Source organism: Dama dama, chromosome 5 (assembly GCF_033118175.1).
Source record: "Dama dama isolate Ldn47 chromosome 5, ASM3311817v1, whole genome shotgun sequence".
NCBI classification, from domain to species: Eukaryota; Metazoa; Chordata; class Mammalia; order Artiodactyla; family Cervidae; genus Dama; species Dama dama.
In genome coordinates, this window is record NC_083685.1 from 65125339 (window position 1) to 65151860 (window position 26522).

At 50.1% G+C, this 26522-nt stretch overlaps 1 protein-coding gene across 3 annotated transcripts in view; it reads left to right on the forward strand.

The window, feature by feature from the left end:
- The window catches only part of FHDC1 (FH2 domain containing 1), a 40968-nt gene extending 21908 nt beyond the window's left edge, over nt 1-19060 (forward strand). For all 3 annotated transcript variants that reach the window (XM_061142524.1, XM_061142523.1, XM_061142525.1), the window contains exons 5-12: nt 1496-1581; nt 1669-1769; nt 4960-5030; nt 5134-5241; nt 6968-7038; nt 9104-9221; nt 12665-12829; nt 14839-19060. In XM_061142524.1, coding sequence (XP_060998507.1) covers nt 1496-1581; nt 1669-1769; nt 4960-5030; nt 5134-5241; nt 6968-7038; nt 9104-9221; nt 12665-12829; nt 14839-16887 — 2769 coding nt within the window. In that variant the 3' untranslated portion in view covers nt 16888-19060. The remainder of the gene's footprint in view (nt 1-1495; nt 1582-1668; nt 1770-4959; nt 5031-5133; nt 5242-6967; nt 7039-9103; nt 9222-12664; nt 12830-14838) is intronic.
- The last annotated feature ends 7462 nt before the right edge of the window (nt 19061-26522 follow it).

Sequence of the window (26522 nt, forward strand, 5' to 3'; positions counted from 1 at the left end):
TTTCAGAAAAAAATTGATGCAGATGTTTCAGTTTGGGGATCTTTGCAAATACTCCCTCCTCCCAGTTTTTGAACTGTTAATTCCTATTTTTCAAGAGGTTTAAAAATTAGGTTATTATTATGGGCACATAATAATGTGAGATATTGGCACATAACATAATCCAGGGGTAGGAAAGAGAAAGCTTTATAAAGTGTTAAGTGCTTACTGGGAACAGTTAGCTACAAGGATAGACTGTCGGCTTTACTGTAGCAGTCTTTTTGTTTGTTTGTTTTTAATTATAGTTAATTTGCACTCTGTGTTAGTTTCAGATGTACAGCAAAGTGATTCAGGATTATACACATACACACATCTATTCTCTGTCAGACTCTTTTCCCATACAGGTTATTACAAAACTCTAGCAGTCTCAAGGTGCTACTGACCATGAAGTGTTTCTGTTGGAAAACTCCAGTACAGTGGCCAGGAATGTGTTTGGGGTTGGTCCTGTTTTCTGTGTGGGGAAGGCACAGTTTGAGAACCTTCTATGCCTCCATCCCTCCTTGTTAGCTGTTATATTCCTGTGTCAAAACTCTTTTATTTTTTTCCTTTACCACAGTTGAAGGAATATTTGTGTATTTAATAACTTTTAGTTTAGTTTAACTTTTTACAGGACTAGTACATGTTCATTGTGGACATTTTCAGAAATAAAGATGAGCAGCAGATGCAAGTGATACTCACTATGATTCCATCACCTTGTGTAGATGCCTGGTTCATCTTGTTGTGTTTGTAGTATGTGCCTGGAGAGCTGGAGCATAGATGCTTCTTGTCTTAATTTATAGAAGTGGGATTCTCCTGATCCTTACCTGACTCTTTTTCAGAGGGGAAGATCTTGACATCTTTCAGTTGTTTAAGACATTTTCCTCTCTAGCTTCTTGCTGGAAAACCAGTGTGTGCTCACCTCCACATCCAGTGATCCCTCCCTATAAAGCTGCTAAACATGAAGGGGAACATGAAGGAAGATCTGTGTTAGGCCCCCCAGTCTAAGTATCTTATATCCAAAGTACTCAAAATAATAAGACATTTCATTTGTGACTTAGGCTCTGCTATAGTAACTATATATATCGAGCCTCTTCTTTTTTTTCCAGACAGGAATCTCCCCTCCAGCTTATGACTTACTCAACATTTTCATCCTTGGCCTGATCTTCTTTCTGGCTCCCTTAGTAACCCCCTGAGGACTCACTCCAGTGGCTCCAGCTCTCTGGTTTGTGTGGGGCTGTTTATACCCACATGAGTGACACAGCTCTCCTCTCCCTAACTTGCTTGTTTGGGTTTTTTCTTTGAAACAACAAACTAGTCGATGACTTTCTTTTCTCTTTTCTTAGGTCTGCATTTTTGTTAATTTGAATTTAGCTTTGAAATCCTTATTTTCTGAAAGAAATTCTAAGGTGGAATTTAAAATAATGTTGTATTTCAATCATTGGTCCTTTTTCCTTGACCCCCTTTTCCATTTGTCTTTCAGATAAAGAAATTAAAGGCATTCAGTGGAGATGTGGCCAAGCTGTCCCCGGCAGACTCCTTTCTGCACTGCTTAATCCAGGTGCCAAAGTAAGGACCACCCATCACTGCTCTTGGCAGGGCACGGTTCTTAGGTCTACAGCATCACACGCTACAGCTCTGCTTCTTGTTTTCCAGCTATTCCCTGCGGATTGAAGCCATGGTGCTAAAGAAGGAATTTCTACCTTCTTGTTCTTCTCTATACACAGATATGACGATTCTAAGGAACGCTACAAAAGGTGAGTAAATACATGATGTGTTGTGTAATTTGTTTTTATTAATTTTGGTAGCAGCCTATTTTTTAAAAACTGTTCAGTTGAAGAGTTGTAGATATGGAAAGTTCCATTTCTGATACACTCTAGAAAGGGAAATGATGTGTTACCAAGGATGGTATTTAAGGTTTAGCTCCATTTACTACCCCCCATTAATTAATTTAATTAGTTGACCAGTCAATTTATTAGCATATTATCCTCCAATAAAAGAAAGGCATTTCATCTCAGAAAGTGAGAGTGTCAGTCGCTCATTCGTCTCTGACTCTTTTGTGACCCCATGGACTGTCGTCCACCAGGCTCCTCTGTCCATGGAATTCTCCAGGCAAAAATATTGGAGTGGTAGCCATTCTCTTCTCCCGGAGATCTTCCCGACCCAGGGATCGAAACCAGGTCTCCTGCACTGCAGGCAGATTCTTTACCATCTGAGCCACCAGGGAAGCCCATCTTTCATCTCAAGTTTAGGAATAAGCCTGTTGGTTGCAGCATGCTCTTGTTCCTCTCCTGTATTAGCTTTCTGTGTGTGTATGTGGTTGTGTGTGTGCTGTATGTTGTGTGTGGTGTGTTCAGTGTGTGTGGTGTGTGCGCAGAGTATGTATGTGTTGTGTGTTCTCTCTGTGTGTGCTGTATGTTGTGTGTGGTGTGTTCAGTGTGTGGTGTGTGTGCAGAGTATGTATAAGTTGCATGTTCTCTGTGTTCTGTATGTTGTGTGTGGTGTGTTCAGTGTGTGTGCAGAGTATGTATAAGTTGCGTGTTCTCTGTATTTGTGTGGTTGTGTGTGTGCTGTATGTTGTGTGTGGTGTGTTCCGTGTGTGTGGTGTGTGTGCAGAGTATGTATAAGTTGCGTGTTCTCTGTGTGTGTGCTGTATGTTGTGTGTGGTGTGTTCAGTGTGTGTGCAGAGTTAGTATAAGTTGCGTGTTCTCTGTATGTGTGTGGTTGTGTGTGCTGTATGTTGTGTGTGGTGTGTTCCGTGTGTGTGGTGTGTGTGCAGAGTATGTATAAGTTGCATGTTCTCTGTGTGTGTGCTGTATGTTGTGTGTGGTGTGTTTACTGTGTGTGGTGTGTGTGCAGAGTATGTATGTGTTGTGTGTTCTCTGTGTGGTGCATGTGTGTGGTTGTGTGTGTGCTGTATGTTGTATGTGGTGTGTTCAGTGTGTGTGCAGAGTATGTATGTGTTGTGTGTTCTCTGTATGTGTGTGGTTGTGTGTGTGCTGTATGTTGTGTGTGGTGTGTTCCATGTGTGTGGTGTGTGTGCAGAGTATGTATAAGTTGCGTGTTCTCTCTGTGTGTGCTGTATGTTGTGTGTGGTGTGTTCAGTGTGTGTGCAGAGTATGTATAAGTTGTGTGTTCTCTCTGTGTGCTGTATGTTGTATGTGGTGTGTTCAGTGGGTGTGGTGTGTGTGCAGAGTATGTATGTGTTGCGCGTTCTCTGTGTGTGTGCTGTATGTTGTGTGTGGTGTGTTCAGTGTGTGTGCAGAGTATGTATGTGTTGTGTGTTCTCTGTGTGTGTGCTGTATGTTGTGTGTGGTGTGTTCAGTGTGTGTGCAGAGTATGTATGTGCTGTGTGTTCTCTGTGTGGTGCGTGTGTAGCCTGTGTGTATTGCGCATGCGTTGTGTGTGTCGTGTGTATATGGAGGTGCGTGCTCACAGCCTGGGCCCCGGCCGCCTGCCCATCCCCGCAGACTCTGAGCCTGCGCCCTGCTCTCCGGGAAGCAGGGCTCCTTCCCTCCTGACCCCTCCCCAGCGGTGTCTCCCGCACCCCCAGGTCGCCTCCAGACGCTTACGTCTGAGAGGAGCGAGCCGGCGTTCCCGGTCCTTTGAGCAGCTTGCCCTCGTGGAGAGCCTGCTCAGGCCGCTCTGATGCCTCCTCCACGGAGTTGGGAGCTCGCTTTCCCGCAGGCAGGCTGGTGAGAATGCTGGCCGGAGCCGCCTCCTTCCGGCTCGGAGGAGGACTGGACTCCTGCTTTCCTGCGTTTGGCACCTGGGCTCACGGGCCTCATTCCCACCTGGTCACTTTCTGCGTCTCTAGTTGTGGTGGTACACTGCTTGTTCCTATTGTTTTCCCTGCTTAGTGACTCTGACTTGTGTTGACATTAAGTCATATTTTCTTCGGCTCATTATCTTTTCTTCACTTAGAGAAGAAACTAGGAATTAAGAGCATTTTCTTCTTTCACTGTGGAGGCCTTTTAAAATTTCTTTCTGTACTAAGGCTAACGCAGCAGCTTTGGAAGGATTGTCTCCTCTGTTCAAACAGAGATGGAAGCGTGTGTTTTCATATTAAGCAATGCAAATTTGTGGGTACCATGGAAATGTTTTTTATCTGGTTACCCTTTAAAACCTGGCCTTCTTAGATAACACAGTATAGGCAGTGATCCAAGTGTAACTTTTTGAAAGTAATACCAGACATAATGGAGAATATTAACAATATCATAGATGACATTTTATTACCTATACCTACTGTAATTTTAGTAATTAAATTATCTCTTTGTCTTTTCAAATACATTAACAAATTTTAATATTGTTTATTTGTCTTGGTGGGTAATACAAAAGATTTATGTTTAAAGAACTAGTTTACCAATATGACAATGATTGAGTTCCTTTTGAAACCTTGAAGCCAATCCAAATAAAATGTTTAGTTTTGAATAAAATGGAAAGATTCTCTGGGTACCTGCCTCTAAGAGTTGGAGCTTTGCAAGTTATTTACATATCATCCTGGCCTGTTTATTTTGTATCTCCTCACAGCTCATCAGCTAAGCAAAATGCTGCTTACTATTCATTTTCATAGTCCGTAAACACAATTTCAAAGGATATAAAGGAAAAAATAAAGAAATAACTGTTGAGGAGATTATTCCTATAACACAGTATGCTGCTTTTCCTAAGATTTTTGTATTTTCCACTCGTTGAAAATTTTCATCCTTGAAGTATACGGGACACTTAAGTGTCATCCGTATTTGATTCCCAGTTTAACAGGATGGGCATCACCAGTAGCTGAGGTACATTAGATACACCGTGCAATGCGCTGCTTTGTTCGTGTCAGTCTTTTACACAACTTAGGGTCAGCATTTGCTTCAGACACACTTAAACCTGGGTGTGGCAGCTGTCTGATGTGTGTCTGAGCGGCAGGCTTCTCTAAGGTACTGTGTGTGCTCTTTCTGACAGAGCTGATGTCCTGTGAGGAATTGCACTCCATATTACACTTGGTGCTACAAGCAGGGAATATCATGAATGCTGTAAGTAAAGTTCAAAAAAAATTTTTAAATGTTGCATTTCCAACTTTGTCTGTCTGTCTAAATGTGTGTATATATATTTTTCCTTTTGATTTGTCTTCTTTAGGGAGGGTATGCTGGCAATGCAGTAGGATTTAAACTGTCTTCTTTGCTCAGATTGGCAGACACAAAAGCAAACAAACCTGGGATGAATCTCCTGCACTTTGTTGCACAGGTATGTGGAAGTGATTGACAGAGTGTTCGTGCACCCCCGCTGGGGCTGTGAAGTCTTTCAGAGGTGTAAGGGGGCATCAAACAGTCAGAAGAGGGCATGGTAGATGCCAAGAAGTTGCTGTGTGCAGATTCCTGAGTTGAGTGCACCTGGAGTTACAGGGCTGGAGGGACGTGGGGGGTCGGGACTGGGCACAGAGGTGGGTGAAGCCGGGTGATGAAGGATTCACGCCCACAGGTGGGGAATTTGGATTTCATGCTTTAGCACTGGTGAGCCAGCAGTGGTTTGTACACATCATCATGGCATGACCAGGGATGTTTTTTCCCTAGGAAAATGAGGCAGCATGGGGGATGGGTTGGAGTGGAGAGAGAAGAGAAATAGGGGTGCTTCTTGGTGGAAGCTGACGTTCATTGTTTGGGAGAGTTGAGAAGCCGAGTGATGGCCATGGGATAGAGAGCAGAGGCCTGGGTGTTGAAACATTTCTTTCTAGTGTTGAGTCGACTGGAGTTTTGACCAGTTGTGTGTAAAGAGTGAGGGGTCAGAGCAATGAGAGGATGGATCAGTTCATTTTCTTTGTGAACTGGGGGTGAGGGAGCCTTGCCATCCACACAGAGTTTGGGGTCTGAACCCTGTCCACTACTTAGACACATGTGTGACCCCCAGATAACTAGTTACAAAGCCAAAGATCAGCCAAGGACAGTTCCCTGTTTGTTGTTAAATTATCTCAAATAATGAATTGTGCGGGCTTGTTTTTCCTCCTGCATCTCCTTGTTTTGACAGCAATCATGTAGACATAGCTTAACCTGGCAGGAAAGCTGTGTTGCAGGCTTAAGTGTGAGCCTCTGAACAGGATGGAAGGGAGAGTCTTGACCTGTCCTTTATTAGCTGTACTTCCTCAGACGAGTTATGTAAGCCTTAAGTTCCTCAGTTTCTTCATCTAATGATGAGGGGCGGGGAGTGATAACCTCAAAACTCGGTAATTGAGGAGGTGGAGGAAGATAATTCCAGACTGTGCTTATTAGCTCAGTGTTCTGAATATAGTAAATTCTCCATAAATAATACACCCTATTATTACTATATTCTCCAGAAGACAGAGGGCATGTGGAACCTGGTACTCACTGAAGAGTCCATTTTCAGGGCATTAAGACCAGAAAACGTGTTCCTCAGCCCTGAGATCCCCGTTCCAGGTGCTGTGTGGCTTGGTCCCAGTCCTTTGTGGGGAGGTTCCCTGAGTTGCACCCTTCATCCTTGCCTTCCTTTTGCCCTCTGAACAGGGGAAGGCTCCAAACTCCTCCGTGGCCCATGTGCCGTCTCATTAAGCTCAGTTTGCAGACTGGCCTAACAGCTGCTGGAGGCTGGGTCACACGGAGGCGTCCTCGCAGGTGTGGTGGTTTTTCGGCAGGATGGATTGGATTCCCTGGGGAGTCGTGGGCCCTGCGAAGCCGCCGCCTCCTTCCACTGAGTTTTCACACGCGTGTGTTGTGTTTCATGTCAGGATCAGTTGCTCCGGGAAGTTAAATGTTTCTTGAGAGTAGGAGATTTCCAGTCAGTCTTACTGAGAATGTCAGACTAAGTTTGTGTCTCTGTGAATTACTTTGACTGTATCAAGCCTTAAAGGGGGACAGTGATTTTAGGGTTCCTTTAAGCCCTGAAAAAAATTTCTCCATATAGTGGATAAAATTCCAGTTTTGTCCCCATAGAGTGAGATAAAATTCTGTTTTTGTTCCAGGAAGCCCAAAAGAAAGATGCTATGCTTCTAAATTTTTCTGAAAAATTGCTTCATGTTCAGGAGGCTGCCAGGTAATCAAGGAAGAATATGGTTGTTGTTTTTTTCTTAACTACCTTCTTATGAAAACTGATGAATATTTTACAACTTCTGGATTCAGGTTTGAACTTTCAGAAGTTTTGCCTAGTTGAACTTTCAGACCTTCCTTTCATTTGCTTACAGAGGTGTGTGTGCACCTTTGGAATTAGGGGGGTTTTGAAAAATTAATCTTTATTTTTAATCTAAAAAAACCCTATTGCAGTTTATTCTAATGAATATCATCAGTGTAAAAATGTATGTATATGGATTAAGAACTTCAAATACCTCCACACCCAAAAGACAGGGCTCAAAGAACATAGCACTTGGAGATGGGATACATCAGTCAAGCTCTCAGGGCCCTACCTCCCTGATTCCTTTAGAATCTAACATGGTACGTTTACTTTCTATTGCATTAAAAGAAGTTGGAACCATATCAAGGGCTGTGAAAGGATTTTGTTTTAAATTAGTCACTCAGCTTTACAGAGAAAGTGTCTAACAAACATAAAGCTCTATTTACATCCCTATTCTTTGCTTCTTATTCTCATATAGATGTGTATTTTAATGTAGCTATAATCTGTGTATCCATTCTAAGTCCTGTGCTTTTAAATTTACAATACATACCCACGCATGTAAATGTTAAATGGTGGTAGTGTCCCATAGCCAGCTTTTTAAGGAAAAAGGTCCTGATCTGTAGCTACTGCTGATTTCCATGGTATAAATACTGCTGCCATGGCTGACTTCAAGGTCCCAAGTGGCACTGTCGATTACGGAGCTGGGGAAAGATACCCACAGCCACAGCCGTGTCCCATGAGCAGACACCAGCAGTCACCTCACGTATCAACCCAGTGCATGTCATCTGCTTGTTATCTGAGGGACTCTATCCAGTTGGGACAGCTGTGAACCAGATGCATAAACACGCCAACCAGAGCTTTTCCAGCCCCGCCCACCACCGGCCCGCATCTCAGGGATACTGCCTGAGAATGTCTAATCATGGATGGTATCTTTTTCAAAGTGAGAGGGTCGGTCCTAAGTGTGAACAGTTGATATAGTTCATAGTTACAGATCACCAGAGTGTTCCTCCCACAGAATGGGCATCTGCTAAGATGTAAACTGTTTTCACTTTTGAATTACTAAAAGAAGTTTGCGTGGAAATATTTTTTCTTCCTTCTAGTACAGAAATGTTTCTAAAAGATACACATAGAAATAACGGTTCCATTTCTGGTCAGAGTTAGATGGGGAAGGTTAGCTAGATATTGTCTTAGGAAAAACTTACTAAGGTTTATTTGAACTGGAAATTGAAGTATGGACATAGGACACAGGCGGGTGCCAGTGACCAGTGGAGGTGGAAAACTGCTGTGTAAAGAAAAGTTAGAATTGACAATGGAAGCTTGAAAGCATCTTGATCTATGAACGTGCTAATTGAATTCCTCCTGGACTTAGGTTTCACCTGTTCACTTTCCCAGGTGACACGAACATCATTCATGCTCTATTGATCTCAGTGTGACATTTATAACAAAAGCCTTGCCAGCAACCCCACCATTTCTCTGCAGAACTCTTAGCTGTGTGTCCCTCCTCTCTAAGACGCAGAGGATGGACTCTGGTTGCTTGTGGCGGGCAACGTGCCGTCTGTTCAGTGTCTCTGCATCCCCGTTAGCGTCCTGGTTATCAGCATGTGCCGCCACCTTGCTTTTCATGGGTTAGGGCTTTTGTATTTGCATTTTTGTGACCAGAGGAAAGTATAAGTAAGTGAGTCCTGCTGGACGCTAATGCTGATGGCATAAAGCTGTTGAGACCTAGTTTATGAAAAGCTTCGCAAGTCCTGTGCTTTTGGTTATCTCTCCAGCAAGAACAAAATTACAGCCTGCTCTCTTTGAACCATTATGTGTCTTTAGGCAGGAATCGCCTCTTAGAAAAACATAGGAGGAAACTATAAAGGTAGAGGGTAGTAAAGGTAATTGCAGCAGCCCTCCCCTCTATTGCCAGGGTCCCGTTTGATATCCCTGGAGTGACTGCCCCCTCAACCCTGGTGCCAGCTGCCCACTCTCTCCTTTTTTCTTTCAGATTATCTCTGGACAACACAGAGGTGGAGCTGCACTCGCTCTTTGTCAGGACGAAGACTCTCAAGGAGAACATCCAGCGGGATCGAGAGCTGTGTCAGCAGATGGAAGATTTCCTTCAGGTGAGTGATTCGAGTCAGTCCCTCTGATCTCCTCAGTGGCCCTGTGAGGCCACTTACGTTTGCAGGGCTGTGTTTGTGGAAGCAGCAGGTTCCCATTCATGTTTTCCCCCCTACGCTAGTCAAAGGAACTTGATATTTCAGTGGCCAGTCTTTATGGGGGCGTCCCCAGTGGCTCAGCAGTAAAGCATCTGGCTGCAATGCAGGAGACGCAGGAGACCCAGGTTTGATCCCTGGGTCAGGAAGATCCCCTGGAGAAGGAAATGGCAACCCACTCCAGTATTCTTGCCTGGAAAATTCCATGGACAGAGGAGCCTGGCAGGCTACAGTACATGAAGTTGCTAAGAGTTGGACACGACTGAGCAGATGAGCATGCATCCTTTGCTGGATTGGTTTTCTGGCAGAGGATGTGGAATATGTCCAACCCTGAGCCCTCGGTTAGAGATGGGGTCTCTGTTTATTTCTGCTTGGTCTGCAGGATGGCACCCACTCCCACGTGGACTGGGATCACTTATGCTTACGCTTGGCGGCTGCTGCCTGGCAACTCAGGTTTTGGTTCGAAAGCTCAGTTCTGGAGTTCCTGCCTCCCAGTTAAACTTCTGGATGCCAGAATGAGGTTCTCACTGAAGACACCTGAGCACTTGGGCTGTTCTTCCTTCAGTTGTTTCTGTGGAAGAAACAAGCTCCGTTTTGGCATGTTTTATAGGGAGGCAGGAGAGCACGCTGGAGTCAGTGCCTCCTACCACCCCGATCCACTGGCCCACAGGGTGTGGTGGGAGCTGCCCCGAGTAACATCAACAGAACCCAGCAGAGTGGACCTGTTTGTGACAGCTCATCGTGACTCACTAATCACATAGTCTGACATACTTCTTTTATCTTCCTTATTTAAAAAAAAAAAAAGTGGCACCTCTTCATGCTTTCAGTCTTCAGGAAATGGTGTGCTACTCAATTTGCCTTTGCCAAACAGATCTTGAAAGCTCGGTGTCAGGGCTTTGAGGCTTATGAGCCGGGATGCATGAGGCAGGGCTGCCCTGGGAGGTGGGAAAGGGACCGTGTGCTTGAAGATCAGACCAAGGTCAGCCACAGCCTCCCTTGGTTTCCTTGAAATGAAGCCACATCAGACGCTGTGAGCTGCAGCTCCCGTCAGTGACCACCTGATTCTGTTTGGCTCTGCTGGGAGTTTGTTTTTATTATTAAACACGTATTCTGTATTTTCTTTCAAACATCACTGAACTTTCATTTTCCCTTAAAAGTGCACAGATTTTCTTCTCTGAGACAACTAAGTAGACATCACCACAGAATCACATGAACAGGAGCTAGGAAAACACTCAGCAATAAATAAGCCTGTTCAGACAAATGGAACGATCCAGGAATGTGAGGAGAAAGCCTGCCACACGTTGAGAGGAGCATTCTGGAGGCTTGTTTCTCGGTTCTTATATGAGATGTTAATTTCTTCTGTGAAATGGCAGCACAGGAAAGCTTACGATGCAGAGTCGCACACCCACACAGCTGCTGAGAGGCAGTCTTGTTTTCACTCTAAACTCATCTTCCTGGTACTCATTTTTATCTATGTAAGTAGAATATTCCATACAGCTGCTTATTTTTCCCAAGTTTACTTTCTTTTTAAATAGGGGAAATACAATTTTAATGTAGGTTAGGGTCAGGCCACAGAAGGCCCTGAATGCCAGTCTGAAAACTTTGCTCTCTGAGCCAGGTGGGGAACGATTGAAGGGTTTTTTAAAAAATCATTTATTTTATTTATCATTTTGACAGTGCTGGGTCTTCATTGCTGCTCCGACTTTTTCTCCAGTTGCAGTGTGTGGGCTTTCACTGCGTGGCTTCTCTTGTTGCAGAGCACGGGCTCTGGGATGGGCGGGCCCCAGTGTTTACAGCTCCCGGGCTCTGGAGCACAGGCTGGATAGTTGTGGCAGACGGGCTTAGTTGCTCCACGGCATATGGGATCTTCCTGGAACAGGGATCGAACCCGTGTCTCCTGCATTGGCAGGCAGACTCTTCACTACTGAGCCACCAGGGAAGCCCCATTGAAGGTTTTTGAGTAGAAAAATGATCTACTATTTGCAGATCTGTTTCACATTTTGACCCTTTGGGTGAGAAGTATCAGGTGCGCTGGGGTGGACTTGACACTCCATAGCAGACAAGTTTGAGTTGAAAAGTTGGCTACCACAACTACCATTGTGTCATTCACGCTTTGCTAGCGTTGCTTTGAACTTTTTCATCTGTGGCCCCAACCATGAGGGAAGAGTTCAGAAACTAGCTCTTGGCCAGTGACTCCAAGCATGGTGACTTTGCAGGCTCAGTTCAGAAAGCGTCACTCTCCAAGTCCTGGGCGGCCTGCAAGCATCCAGGCACTCTGCTGTCCCCACAGGATCTGACGATGAGATATCCCAGGTAGAGTAAGCTCCCATGAAGGTTCCTGTCAAAGTCCTGTTTTTCTGCAGTTGAGCTGTTCTTGGCTAGGATCCATCTTTCCCCCTGTGCAAGAACGACAGGCAGAGATTTATCCTTCCATTAATACCCTTCCCTCCATGAAGAAAAACATAGCGTGAATGCACACACTGCCTCGGGCTACTGACTTAGATGGTTCCTTTCTCTGGCATTTCATTTCCTAAATAGTTTTGGTTTCCTACTACTTCTCGAAGGCATTTGGTGTGAGAATAGGGCTTTGAAAGGGGATGGTGTGCGGAGTGGATAGGAAGGAGCTCATCTTCTTAAACTTTCTCTTTCTCTTGAGATTCTCCTTTGTGTTCCACACGCGAGCCCAGTGGCCAGGGGGCAGTCCACAGCATCACCATTGCCCAGGCCTGGCCCTCTACCCAGAAGAAGTTTCTCAAATATCAGTTTGGCCAAAAAGTCGGTTCAGGGAAAAAAACTTGTAGAAAAACCGGAACAAACTTTTTGGCCAACCCAATTAAAGTGTGATTTCATGCAACCCCATTGCATGCCTTCTTCATAAAATCCTTGTTTCCCAGTGAAAAAGAAAGCACATGAGGCTTCAGTGTGAGCCTAACAGTGCTCATTTGGGGTTAAGTTTAAACCCTTCCAAACTGTGAATAAGACAACTGGTCAACACAAGAGACTTCTGGGGCCCTGAAGCGGACCCATGACCAGTGTGTGACTCAGTCATGAGGGCAGGAAGAACAGGGGCAGATGGGGTTTTCCTTAATGACGCCAACTCTATGCTGGTGCCGTGTGTCCAGTGACATTACGGGGGGACTCTGGGTTGGCGATAGCCTCCAGGTTAAAGCTCCTCAGCTCCTCTGGCTCCCCTCACACAGGGGTCCACCTTGCTCCCCGGAGTTTTGTTTGGGGTGACTCACTCCCCTGTCGGCTCTGGGGGTCCCGCTGTAAGATCTGAGATGGAGCCCCGGGCCCTGGCGGCTGCCGAGCGCTCACCTCCACGTCTGCCGTCTGTCCTTCCCCCGCAGTTTGCCCTAGAAAAGCTGGCCGAGCTGGAGCGGCGGAAGCGAGAGCTCCAGGTCGAGGCCCACACCCTCATCGACTTCTTCTGCGAAGACAAGGACACCGTGAAGCTAGACGAGTGCCTGCAGATATTCAGAGACTTCTGCGTCAGGTTCAACAAAGCAGTGAAGGTACAGCTTGGGGCAGCTCCGCGTTTTCTGAGTTGTCTGGATTTCTGCCTCTCCTCTGCCCAGCCTGGCCCTGCCTGTGGCGGAAAGGGGCCTCGGTGGCTTCACAGCATCAGGAAGGTCTGGCCCCAGGGGCGCTGCCTGGCTGTCCCCAGGATTCCGGGCAGGCTCTGCCCTCTTAGCCCCGAGCCTTCCCCTGTTGGCAAGCCTAACGCGTGCTGCTCATTCCAGTGCTCGCTCTGATGCTCTAAAAGTGTTTTGTTCGTCAGGCTTGTTTAGGATGGCAGTCACGCTATTAAGGCATCTCTTTGAAGATCCTTCTGTCTTCCCAGGAGACACTTTCCTCCTTCAGGGGGACCTTTCTCGCAGTGGGGTGATCGGAAGGCCCCTTTGCCCGTCTTTTGAGCTCTGTAGCCATTGTCAGGGGTCGGCATCTGGGGAACCAGGCTGTCCGTGGCCAGAGCAGGCTTCAGAATGCCCAGAGACTGAGGGAGCAGCTGCTGTCTGCACACAACCGCTGCAGCCTTGCCCATCAGCCTCCCATTCATAATCTCTGAGTTCATGCAGAATCCAGAAAACTCTTTGGGTTTCTTGACTTTGCACATAAAACTTTCAACTGCCAACTAAAAACAGAATAACAGCCCACCAATTCAGGTGTCGATAAGGAACCACATACCCCTGTGCGCCTCTTTCCCTCAATACTAAGCGCACGTTTGTCCACAGCTGACTTTCTTTGAGGGGCTGCTCACTGTCTCTGCAGCCCCAAATGAGTAGCTCAGAGTGACTGGAGTTCTCAAACCGCGTTTCTCTGTCTGCTGAAAAGGAGGCTGAGCCTGTGGCCACGTTTCCACTCCTCTGTCCAAGCAGTGAGGTCAGCAGGGGAGGTGCTGGTGGGGTGGTACTGGCCAAACTGGCCCTGAGACCTTCACTCCCAGTTGGAGTTCTCCACGCTTGTGAGGCTGCCTGGGTGACGCTCTCAACCCAGCTGTCCTGAGAGCCAGGAGCTGGCCCTGTGCGCTCTGCAGGCAGCCCTGAAAGAAGACCTGGGGACTCTGGGGAGGCCGAGGCTTGCAGGAGGGGCCCAGAGTCCCCGGTGGTCAGAGCCAGAGGCTCACAGAAACTTGGAAGGGAAAGTGCACCACTTGGAAGGGAAAGTCCACTGTTTGCGGAAATTGATTTTCAAGTAAAAAGCACTAACGATAACAGATTTGGGTTGTGTGCTCCTCACATTTACGTGGCACGAGTATAGTTAAGGTGCAGGCAGTAAACTGTGTTTGGTGTGTGCATTTGTTCTGTTCGGTTTTGTTGGAGGAGGGCTGGCTCCTTGGGGCAGGGTGAAAGGCAGAACGGTTGATAAAGCAGATCCTCTTCTCTGATTGTGGGAAGTGTGTAGGGCACAAGGGACAGAGCCTCTGTGGCATTTCTGGTGTTTACCAGGGAGCATTCAGAGATCACAGGCATCTCTTAATATCCTGAGTCTGCATTTCTGCATCCAAATCCCTAAGTAGAATGTGTGCACATGAGTGTGTGTGTGTAGATATATGTGTATATGTATGTATGTGTACACTGATTCAGACTCCTTTTAATACCCGTAGTATTTTTCTGTGTTTAAATGGTACTCCTGGAAGTCCCTTCTGTTTCACCCTACTTAGAAACCAAGTTGCATTTCCTGGGAGTTGAGGTCACGGACATGTGTGCAGTCACAGCCCACACTGAGCACAGCGTCTTGACTGGAAGTTGGGCCCCAGGTTCCGATGACCACCTTAGGTAGATGGTTGGGGTCAGGCCTGGTGTGTCCCGGTCATGCCCACGCAGCTTGAGGAGAACAGAGGCCTCCAGGCTCCTGGCACGTGCACCTGCAAACACAGGCCATCTCCCTCAGTGAGTGAAGCCCGTAACTCAGGGCTCTCCTCCAGCCAGTGTCTCTCGCTGGGGTGTTCGGATAGCTAGCTCTGGAACTGCACTCCGTCGCCACGTCTCATGCATCTACCCCCTCTCCACCCTGCCTTCAGGACAACCACGAACGCCAGGTGCAGGAGCTGAGGCAGCGGCAGCGGCTCAAGGAGCTGGAGCAGAAGCGGCGATCCTGGACAGCGGGGGAGTTTGGATTCGGCCGGAGCAGCAGTGAGAATGATGTGGAGCTGTTGACCAAGAGGGGCGCGGAGGACCTGCCCCCGTTTCTCTGCTGCAGGCCCCCCACCACCCGCCGCTCCCGCCTCTCCCTGGACACCATGGCCGACCGGGAGCTGCTGAACTTCCTGGAGAGCTCCATGGGCAGCCCTGAGAAACTCAAGCCCAGCAACTCATCCCAGGGCTGCCTCTGGCAGGTGCCACCCGACGGAGCCTGCAGGGAGCCTAGAGAACCGAGGGGCCAGGACTCCAGCCTAGCGCACAGACCTAGGGTCTTGGAGGGCCAGGAGGAAGACCCCCACCCCACCACGGCTTGGCTGAGCTGGCTCCCTGCAGCCCACCCTGAGGATCCCACCTGCGCTCTGCGCCACCCTCGGCGCGGTGGGCTCAACACCCTCCGAAAGAGGAGCAGCGCGCAGGTGGGCATGGATCCTGTGAGGTCCTCGCCCCCACTCTCACCGTTGGCTCTAGGGATTAGGGAGCATGAGCTGGTGACCGGGCTGGCCCAGTTCGACCTCCAGGCTCCCAAGGGCCCGGAGGAGCCGGCCAGGCTGACTGGGAATGACTGCAGCCCAATGGAGCTGGTGTCTGTGAGGGGTGAGAGCCCACAGTCCCTGGGCGCCACCAATAGCAGCCCGACGCCTGTGGGCAGAGGTGCCCAAGTGGGTCCCGGCCAGGGACCTGTCCCCCAGGATGGCGGTGCAGCCCCTTATGAGCCCAGAGGCACAGCTGCGCTCTCGGAGGGGAGCAGTGACCCTGAGCGCCAAGATCCTGGGCCTCTGTTCTGCATCTCCGACACCAGCGACTGCTCGCTGACCCTGGACTGCTCTGAGGGAGCCAACTCCAGACCCTTAGAGGGGGACCCGGGCGAGGCGGGCGATGGGGAGGGCTCCATGTCCCCCGGGGCCTGGGAGATGGGCGGCAGTCAGGCCTCCTCCAACCCCATCTGTAGCATGACTGCGGAGGCTCCCGCTGCTGCCTCCACCCCCGGCTCGGGCTCCGTCTCAGAGAGGAGCGAGCGGGAGAGCTGCAAGGGCGGACCGCCCAGGGACAGGCCGGCCAGAGGGAGGGAGGCGCCAGCCCTCAGGAGGAGCTCCCCCAGAGAGGCTCAGCCGTTGGCGGGGCCGTCCCGGGCCGGGGCCGCCCGGCGGAGCGCAGGGCCGGCGGGGCCCGTGCGGCCGGCGGGGCCCGTGCGGCCGGTGAGAACGCTGACCGGCTGCGAGAACGAGAGCATGCGCAGGGTCGTGCCCATCTCGCGCGCTGGCCGCGCGCCCCCGGCCCCCAAGGGCAGCCCCCGCGAGGCCCCCAGCGGGCCCGACCCGCCCCCGCCCCTGGCGCGCCGCAGCTCCATGCGGGGGACCTCGGAGGCGTCGCCAGCGAGGCCCGCGACGGCGGCGGCCCGGCCCGGGAGGGAGCCCCCCTCTCTGCTCCGGAGCTCCTTCAGGAAGCCCAGCGCCAAGCCCCTGCGCAACGTGCCGCGGCCGAAGCCCGAGGAGGACAAGGCGTGCCGCTCCGGCGCCCAGGGCCTCGATGGCCCCGGAGATCCGCCCTGCGCCCCGCCGGCTGCCAGCGTGCCCCGGGGCCCGGCCACGGTCCCCAGCTTCGCTCGCAACACGGTCGCTTCCTCCTCTCGAAGCCAGAGGCTCGACTCTCCCGCTCTGGCCAGAGCCCCCGGCCTCACGCGGACCATGTCTCAGCGGCAGCTGAGAGTGAAGGGCGGCCCCGAGGACAGCGCCCCCAAGGACAGCGGTGCCCTCCGGCGGGCCGGCAGCGCCCGTACCCTGCGGAAGGGGGCCGAGTGCGCCGAGGGCCCCAGGGCCGGCGCAGAGACCCCACCGAAGGGCCGCGGGGCCGGCGAAAGGGCCTCCCTCCGGCTGAAGGAGGCCAATCGTGCGGAGCTGGGGAAGGGGCTTCATCCCTTACGTAAGTGAGGGGCATCCGCCCTCCCCGCTTGCCTTTTGGGGTTCGGTTGGTGAGGACTGACTTGTGCGAAAGGCCGACCCTAAATGTCTGTTCCACATAGAGCCCCCCGCTGGTGCTACCTGCCAGTGCCCATGAAGGTGTAGCCTGCTGGAGCCACATCCCCGCTGGACCATCGGCTCCGCATCGGCCAGGGAGGTGGACCTGCTGAGCCCTGTCCTCCAAACACAGAGACCCGTGGACGATTCAGACAACGTCGTTGTCTGACTCAACATCATCTGATGTTCTTAGGTGACGAGTAACAAGATTTCGGGGCCAGTTTTTATATAGCAGTGACATTTTTTACTGTTATAAAAATTAAACGTTGTTTTAGTTGGTTCCTTTCACAGAGTGAAATGCCTCCCAGGGGAAAAATGATGAAGGTATTTTTTATCTTCCTAGTTCCCTGGCCTCAGGGTTCCACCTGCCCGTGCTGTGCATTGCGGGCAACTGGACTTCTGCCACAAAGCATTTGGGTGTCCTGTGGTTGGCACCGTCTTCCTGAAGACTGTTCCTTGCTCATCTCCACCTGCTACCTTTGGTGAGGTGAACAGGAGGGAAAGTGAAACTGATGGACAGAAATCTGGTGCTCCCGGTGTGTTGGGACTGTGGGGCAAGCCTCCCCTGTAGATGGGTGGCCACCCCTGGGAGAATGCTGGAGCTTCCAGAATTTAGAGGTGCCATATTTTGATGGAAGGTCGTCAGGACTGTTCAGCTGAGCACATCTTTCCCGTTCTCTGTTTTCTCATTTGAGTATTTGTTGTAAAACTGAGTGAAGGCTGCTATGACTTGTGTTCACTCTAGTTCCTCTAGGGAGGAATAAACCCAGACTTTCTCCTTTGCTAATGTGACCTGGAGCCTGGAGAGAAAGAGTCACTTTCTCTCTCCATGATATTTTTAAATGTTGATGTCTGTTCTTTGGTACAGTGGTTTTAAATCCTGAGAAAAACCAGGTCAAGTTTTAAAAACCAGACCAAAATTGAAATTGCTTTAAGAAGACTTTATACTATCAGGAAAATTTTGAAGAAAAAAAAAGTAAGGCTTCATTCAAAAGAGAAAAACATACTACTCGGTTCCAATTTCACTGTTTCCGTCCCAACTAGCTAATTGGGAAGTGGGGGAATTCTTGAAACATTTTTATTATTTAAAAACTGCCCTTTCTCCCACTTTTTCACTTTTGATCACTTATTAGTGAAACTTTGTTTTAGATCTGACAGCGGGAGGTGGATTTTGGCAAATATAGTAATGTATTCCTGGTGAATCCATACGGTTGATGTTACAGTCTCCCTGCTGTAGAATGTTGCCTTCCGTCCAAATCAATTAGAAACTCTGAGCTTCCATAAGTCAGCTAAACTGAAAAGGAAAACAAGGCACCTGACCACAAAACCTCTTGTAAAAATAGCCCTGAGTAGTATTTCCAGGGCTCCACAAAGATGGTTGTGAGAATCCTGAGCCATTTTCACCATCTCAAAAGCCTTAAAAAAAAAATCATGTATTTAACCATGCAGACAAACCTGTTTGAAACCTAGGGCCTGTGAAAGAGGTCAAAATTTGTGGGTTTGTGGGTAGTGCCAGGGTTGTGGCTCCTTGGGGAACCCTGGAAAGCAGGGTCCAAATCCCTGTTCCCTCACTGATGAGGTGAGGCTTTGGCAAGTCACTCCCTCTCCTTAAGCCTCTGTTTCCCAGTCTGCATAAGTGGGGGCATGGCCTCTGCTGTGGTCTTCAAGGGTTCTGCCAACTCCCAGAGTCCAAGTCATCATGAATAGCCAAGAACTCATCTCTGCCGTGGGATCAGCTTCCAGAACTAAACTCCAGCATTTCCACAGTGGAGGTCTCACATAAAGGCTTGCTGAGAAGAAAGCACCTTCAGAATGAGTTGTTGCTTTGAAATCTAATAAGCTGAGTTTCCTGAGAAGTGGTGTTTTGCTTAGCCCTGTGGACCACTTGTATGCATCTGTGTGAGCAGGTGATCATTCTATTACCTTTTATTGGTAGTAAGCTTGGAAAAATAATTTAAATATATAATGCAGAAATGTAAATAATTTTATATATAAATTTTAAGATGAACTGAATGTATTTAAAGGTCCATTTATATGTTTGTTCTTTTATGTAATGTGTAGTTTAATAAAGTTCATGTTTATGAGATTTGTGTTTTCTCCTCAATTGCTTCTGTGGATGTGGGCATGTGACCCCAGTAAGAGAGTGCATCATTTCCTGTACAGAGAGAAGGGTGGAGATTGGGTGGACAGGAGGTGCCAGAAGGTTGGGATAGAGCAGCCAAAAGTCTCCAGAGCCAAAATCAGCTGTTGATGTGTGTCTTCTTAATAGCATAGAACCTGCATTTAACTGCGCGGGCCCCGGGGGGGGCCTTGCACCACACCTGGGATGCAGGCATCCATCTGATATGCAGGCCATGCATGGAATGTTCAGCACCTCATGCACACTTGCATTATTCCATGTTGTGGGCCAACCTTTGCGCAATCTCCACGGGGCCGGCAAGTCTGGATCTGCTCCTGTGCGCTCGCGTGTGTTTTGGCTCAGGACGCTATTGGGAAATCGCAGCTCACCTCTGTGGCTGCCTCAGGAATGAGTAGGGAGGGAGGGACGCATGCTTTTATTTGAAATGCAGTATTGGTTTGAAAAGAAAGGGGGATTGTGTGTAAGATGAGACTCATCCCTTGGGATTTCCTATCAAGTTTTAGTCCTAGCTGCTCTCTCAATTTAGCTGACGGGTTAGAAGAAGATCCTGGGGTCAGACAGCAATGGATGAGAGAGCAGATTATGTCCTTGTCTTGCTTGTGAGGTGCTGCCCCGTAGACATTTGGAGCCTGGTTTTGCCTGTTGGAAGTGGTTTGTAACATTGGACCCCTCCTCTATCATCATCCCTGTGGTAACTGGGCTTACTGACACAAACCAGAGTGAGGCCTTTTATTTCCATAGTGGGTCTCAAGTAGTTCTCTTAGCCCTTTCATTTTCTCAAGGAACCTGTATTCTAGTCTTCCTTCTAAAGATTCTCATTGAAACCCAGGGACCACAGTTTCCTAATTGTTCAGTCTGCATATTTATATATTATGGTGAGAGGCTCTGGAATGGTTTGATAGAACTACTAATTCAGGTTTCTGAGATGAACAAATTCACCAACTCCTGCCTCTAAGGGCATAGTCTTTCCCTCCTCTATCTCCTCCCCTCTAGCAATGATGATGTTTTGCAGTTTCACAGAATTATCTATTGAAACTTAAACTTTGTTCTTAATTCTTCATTATACTTTCGCTTCATGCTTCAGTCCTGCCATAAAAACAGAAGAGTTTTTTTTTTTTTCTGGTATGTATTCCTGAGCACATTTAAGCATACACGTTTAAGCCAAATGTGACTAAGAGACATTGCAGTTGACCCACTAAGTACTTCTTAAAATTATTTGGGTTGTGAGCACAAACAAAATGGGTGACAGTGGGTCAGTAGAGTCACCCTACTCAGCTTCTGTGGAGCTACAGTACACAGCTAGGAATGAATCCGGGACAGGCTTGAAAACATAACCCAGAGCAACCTCTCCAGGAGTATTTTCGTCCGCAAATATCTTCCAGTGAAATGCCCTGTGGCTTGCTGGGATTTGTCAGTGAAGACAAAGGTAATGTCCTTGTGGTTGAAGAAAGTGGCTTTTCTGTCTTCTGGACCAGAGCCTGGCAGCTCATTGCCTCCGCTTTCCTTCCTCATTGGCAGGTGGGACAACTGGCCCCACTGCAAGGGGGGTCACGGCCCGAGCAGCACCCACGGTCTCCTTCATGGGCCTTGACCAAAGGCCACCTGGAGCCTGGCGCTACCTGACCACCCCCCTGTCAATGCTCGAGGTCCTCGTAGGCACTTTAGTACCAGACCTCTGGAGTCAGGCTTTGCCCTCAGCCTCCTCAGAAACATTCAAACGCTGAGTCATAGAGGCGGTCCCTAACTTGCTAGCAGATGACGTTCCCCAAATTTGCTCAAAATTAGACTTGAGAAATTCAGAATGCACATTCCCCAAGCAATCATGTCATGGTTATAGGTAGGTTTCCAAGGCAGCCCGTCAGAAACTTCCTTAACCCATCCTTGGGTGGACGGCGGCACTGGTTTTGTAGGTGAGAACCTCACTTGTAACTGTCGTCCTGGGGGAAACACCAGGGTGCTGCGAACGTGTCCCCCTAGTTAATGACGTTATGCGGAGGTGAGGGCACGCTCACGTTCGCTCTCTGCCACTGGACAAGAAAAGCCTCTCCACTCAGGTCAGCCACAGGCGCGCCCGTCTCCTAGGCCAATTCCAGTAAATACCGGCAGTTTCCTGTGGGGGGCTGCCTTTTGTCTGTCATTCCTGATAGCACACTGTGCAGCTATCAATCCTCCAGGACTGGACTCAACCACACTGCCTCAGCCTCCTGAAAACCAGCGGCAGGTGGCAGGGCTGTGGAGAGGCCACTTGTGTGGCCAGGGCGTGCCTCATGAGCCCTGACTCTCTGCGGCCCCATGAACTGCAGCATGCCAGGCCTCCCTGTCCATCATCAACTCCCGGAGTCCTCCCAAACCCATGTCCATTGAGTCGGTGATGCCATCCAGCCATCTCATCCTCTGTCATCCCCTTCTCCTCCTGCCCCCAATCCCTCCCAGAATCAGGGTCTTTTCCAATGAGTCAACTCTTCGCACGAGGTGGTCAAAGTATTGGAGTTTCAGCTTCAGCATCAGTCCTTCCAATGAACATCCAGGACCCATCTCCTTTAGGATGGACTAGTTGGATCTCCTTGCAGTCCAAGGGACTCTGAAGAGTCTTCTCCAACACCACAGTTCAAAAGCATCAATTCTTTGGTGCTCAGCTTTCTTTATAGTCCAACTCTCACATCCATATATGACTACTGGAAAAACCATAGCTTTGACTAGATGGACCTGTGTTGACAAAGTAATGTCTCTGCTTTTTAATATGCTGTCTAGGTTGGACCACTTCAATGAGAGCTGGGTATTTGATGAGGGCGGTAAGCTCTCCATGGTGACCCCTGACAGTGTCAGAGCCCCAAATGGTGCGTACTTTCCTCTGGGGGAGGGCTCTAGTGTGGGACAGGACACCTGGAGATGGTGGGGGGTTCCTGGTCCCACCCCGGACCTGCACCAACTCAGCATCCTTTGGTGGGTCCCCTGATTTGCACTGAACAGCTCCCCAGCAACTTGAGAACCAGTGGACCAGAGAGAGGCCAGAGCCTGGCTTCTCTGGCCTGGCCCTCTCCTTGGGCCTCTGCCGGTCAAAGCAGGTGCTTTTCCCCTGGGCAGGGGACACAGTTCCCTCCGTACTCAGCGCCCGGATGGGAGGAGAGCTGCCCCCAGGAGCCTGAGGAGGTGGTCTAATTTGGATCTTGCAGCAGAAGCACCTCCACTGGGAGGCTCAGCCACTCCTGTGAGTTTGGAGCTCTCAGGAGCACGGCACCAGAGAGCCCAGAACAGTGGCTCCAGGGGAACATAGGAAGTGACTCAACGATTGCCTTTTAGGAAGATCATAACTGAGCAGTGAAGCAATTTGGCAGGAAGTGCTGAGCAATGCCACACCCACCTGTCTGCCAACGGCGAGATTTTGTCAGCAGAGTTGCTCTTTGGAACCCTGCTCCCTAGGCCTCTTGGATTCTGGAGTTTTCAGAGAGTTTCAGAGAGTTTCATGAGAGTCGCTGCAACTCTGTTCTTCGGAGCTTTTCCTGGTGGCCGCGGCTCCTTCTGCCGCTGCGCGGGCGCGTCTGCGCTGACCTCACCGCTCAGGAAGGGGGTGGGGCAGCTCTCCAGGGTGCTGACTCAGGGCGGCAGCGCGGCGCCCTCAGGCGAGGCCGCAGCGGCCGGAGCTCAGCCCCTTCTGTCTTGCTTTAGGGGGTAGAAGCCCTCCCTAGAGGGAGGACCGGTCTCTGGTTCTTTCCAAAGCTGTCAGCACAGAATAATTCACCTTTCACCGCTTCGTGCTGTAAACAGCTCCCCCTCAGACCGGGAAAGTTGCTGAGGTCTGGACAGTCTGGCTACTTCCAGGGACAACTGTTTTGCCCGTTCCCAGAGGGCAGCAGAGGCGATTTAGCTATATTTGGATTAAAACGATGGCTCAGCCTTGGAAGATGCCCCAGCAGGAAGAACAGTGCCTCCATTCAGCTGTGGAGACGGCAGCCTGGCTGGTCAGCTGTATTTCTCTTTCCCGAGCACCAGCAGTTCCCACAAGCTGATTCATCTCCAGGGAGGAGAGGGAAGAGGTGGGCTGCCTGCAGGGCAGGCTTCTTGCCCCAGCTGAGACAGCGGAACTACCTCCCCGCCCCCACAGGGCCTCCTACTCCCGAGTCCAGGTTTGCCTTTTATACAATGGAAACGGGTCATCAGAGCAGAGCCTGGATAAGGTGCCCACCGCTCCCAGCCCCTCCCCGGCCCCTGCGGTTCTCAGTCAGCTCATAATGGGTTGGACTCCGGCCAGTGCTTTCCTCCCAAGAAGCTTACGGCTTTGCAGACAGGTACTCATCACACCCACAATTCTAGTGACCTAGTGGGAGGTGGAAATTTGCCACCCCACTTTTCAGCAGAGGAGTTCCTTCTGGGAGAAATGGAAGGGGAGCAGGTGAACCACTGATGCTGCATGACTACCCAAGGCACCACCTGTGGCCACATCTGTGGGGTGATAATGCCCAGCATGAGGTCCTCAGCCCTGCGCCCCTTTTCAGGGGGAAGTGTGGTGAGCTGGATCATGGTGGAAGGAATGAAGGGACCCCAGGGGTCTGGTCATCATGTTTGAGGATGAGCCCACTAAGAGTGTTCAAACTGAAAAAAGGCGATAAGAACATGGCAGTGAGATTAATCATATTCTGTGTTGTTCCAAAGCAAAACAGAGCTAAATCTTCAGGTACAAGAGAGCTCACACCAAAGCTGCCTGTCCACCTCCCCGGGCCAGAGGCTCCCAAGGCCCTTCCACTTGGAAGACTCTGAGCCTGTGAGATGGCTGCCTCAGACTTAGTGGCTGAGTTGACCCAGTAGCCCCCGAAGGCCACTTTTTCCTCAAAGGGGTCACCTCCTGGGAGGCCCAGCTGTACCTTAATATGTCACAAGAAGCAGCTTCGTGACAGCCACCCTTGACACTATGCCAAGAAGCCCTCATGTGGGGTCTCCTGGGCATAGGGCTTCCTGTTGTCACAGCAGCACCTGCTCATTCCTCTGGATCTGACCGTACAGCAGGAATGCAAGGACAGTCACCTTGTGAAGATTCTCAGTGGAAGTTCAAGGCAAGCTTGTGATCCTGAAAAGCTCTGGGTCTTGCAGGGATTCTAAAATGTGGTGCCCAGGCCTGTACCATCTGGTGGCTCCTCAGAAGCACAGCCATCTCCAAGTCCAGATGAAACAGTTCTTTCCCTCCTCTGTCCTTTTGCTCTGGAAATCGATCTTTCCCTCCCCTGAACTCACAGAGTGCTTGGGATTAAAGCCCTGATCCCCACCCACCTTGTAAGGATGGTTGGTTGTATCTGACTCCTGGACTATGGTATGTGTGTGTCGGGTGGGGATGGGGGTGATTCTCCATCTGTGATCCTCTAGGTCCCAGCAAGGGCTGCCGCTAAGTGGGTGCTCCACACACACGTGTGGGCAGATGGAGTCCAATGAGTGAGGGCAAGCCTCAGGGACCTGTGTGCTAGCGGAATACGTGGTCGAAGACCACTGCCTGTGTCTGGACCGGGCCTAGGTAGATAAAGGTGGGGCATGCATGAGTCCCAGCAGAAGGCCCCATGGAGGGGGCAAAGGGCTTCTGGGAGAGGAGGACTCAGAAGCACGAGGAGGGACAAGAACAAAGATAAAGACAGTACTGGGCACCCAGATGCTCAATCTGCACTTCACATGGAAAATCACGGGAGCCTCGTGGCCACCCTGCCAACCCTCAGGCCTGTTGGAAGGCAGCTGGACACCCCTTAGCCTTACCCTTGGGCACTGAGAGCAGAATGAAGCGGCCCCGGGGTGTATCAATGTGACGCTGCATCCTTGATTTGCACAGGATGGTGACACCGTTCTGGGGATGTGGGGGGGATGGAGGTCCCTGCCCCCCGCTGACAGCCAGGCTCCCTCCCACTCTGCCATTTTATAAGCTGTGTGTGATTCTGGGAATTTCTTAACGCCTCAGCTTGGAAATCATATCCCATTGTAACTTCAGAGAAGCTGAGAGGGTTTGATGGTTAAATACGTTAGACAGTATGTTTGCCATTGTCATTGTCCAAGGTCGGAGCCCACAGCTGGCAGCTTCTCAGGGACCCAGTGATGGGGGCTGGCTAGCAAGGAGGCCGACAGACCCAGGTGCGTCAGGCGGGGGGCCTGCAGGGGCCGAAGCAGCCTGCCGACTCGGCGCTGTGTCCTTACGGGACTCTTTCCTCATCCATCTGGGTGACCTGCTCCCTGAACGCAGTTTACCTTTATTTCTGTTTCCTCCTCGAGCCAAGCAAGCAAGGCAGGGCCCCATGACACCTGCCAGTGTATAACCAGCTGGGCTGTGTCTAATTTATTGGATCTATAAAACACAGCTGCTCCCAAGACCCATGATCTCACTCTTGAGGCCAAAGTCTTCAGGGGATTCCTCTCATCTGGGACTCCTGGTGTCCTTTCCCTGGGAAAATATTTGTCCACCAGGTGTCTGGCGGGAGGTGCTCTTGACAGCAGCAGGTGTGGTGTTGGTTCGGGAAAAGGAGACTCCCTCAAGGTCACTGAAGCCCAGCAGGAATGAGAGGAATGGGGATAGAGCACCTCCTGCCTTCCTGGCTCCACCGGGGGACCACCTGCTGCCTTGGGCCACCTGAGGGGGTGTGCCCTCTGCCCACTTAAAACCTGCCACCCCAGCTGCAAGGAAGGCCAGCCAGACAGACAAAGGAGGCCATCCAGTTTGAGGGGAAGCACAGGGGCCTGGAATTCCTGAGCTCTTCTGCTCTGCCCTGGGTCACCCTGCTCAGTCACACGTCCCCTCAAAGCATCTGTGTCCTCGTCCTCCGAGAAGGGCACAGTGCTATATCCTCCCAGTTCCCATCAGGGCTGATGTTCTTTGGAGGCCTGCTTCTTGGCGAGAGTGTGAGTGATGTGGGGGCCACACCAGAGCCCACCCCTTCTGCCTCATCACTCACATCTTATACCAGCAGCTTCACTCCTCTCACAAGAAGGAGCTCAAAGAGCCCACCCATCTCTTGTTCTGTGGTTACCCCAAAGGCCTTTCTGAGGACCTTGAGGGCATGGGCTGCGGAGAAGGACAGACGACTCAGATCTCAGCTCTGCTAACTGGACTACTGTGGGGAAATCACTTACCATTAAGTTTCAGTTTTTCATCTCTAAAATGGTAAAAATCGGGCCCACTTTTGGGGGTTGCTATTAAAATGGGAGATATATTCTGGTGCATAGAAGGTACTCAATAAATGGTGACTGGGATGACTAGGGAAGTTTGTTCATGAATGTTTCCCATTTGCCTAGTGACAGTTGACTGGGGCTCTGTTTTCTGATGAGCCCCCAGGTGAGAAAAAAGTTTAACCATCTGGCTTCACTTTGCCGATAAAGGTCCACCTAGTCAAGGCCATGGTTTTTCCAGTAGTCATGTACAGATGTGAGGGCTGGACAGTAAAGA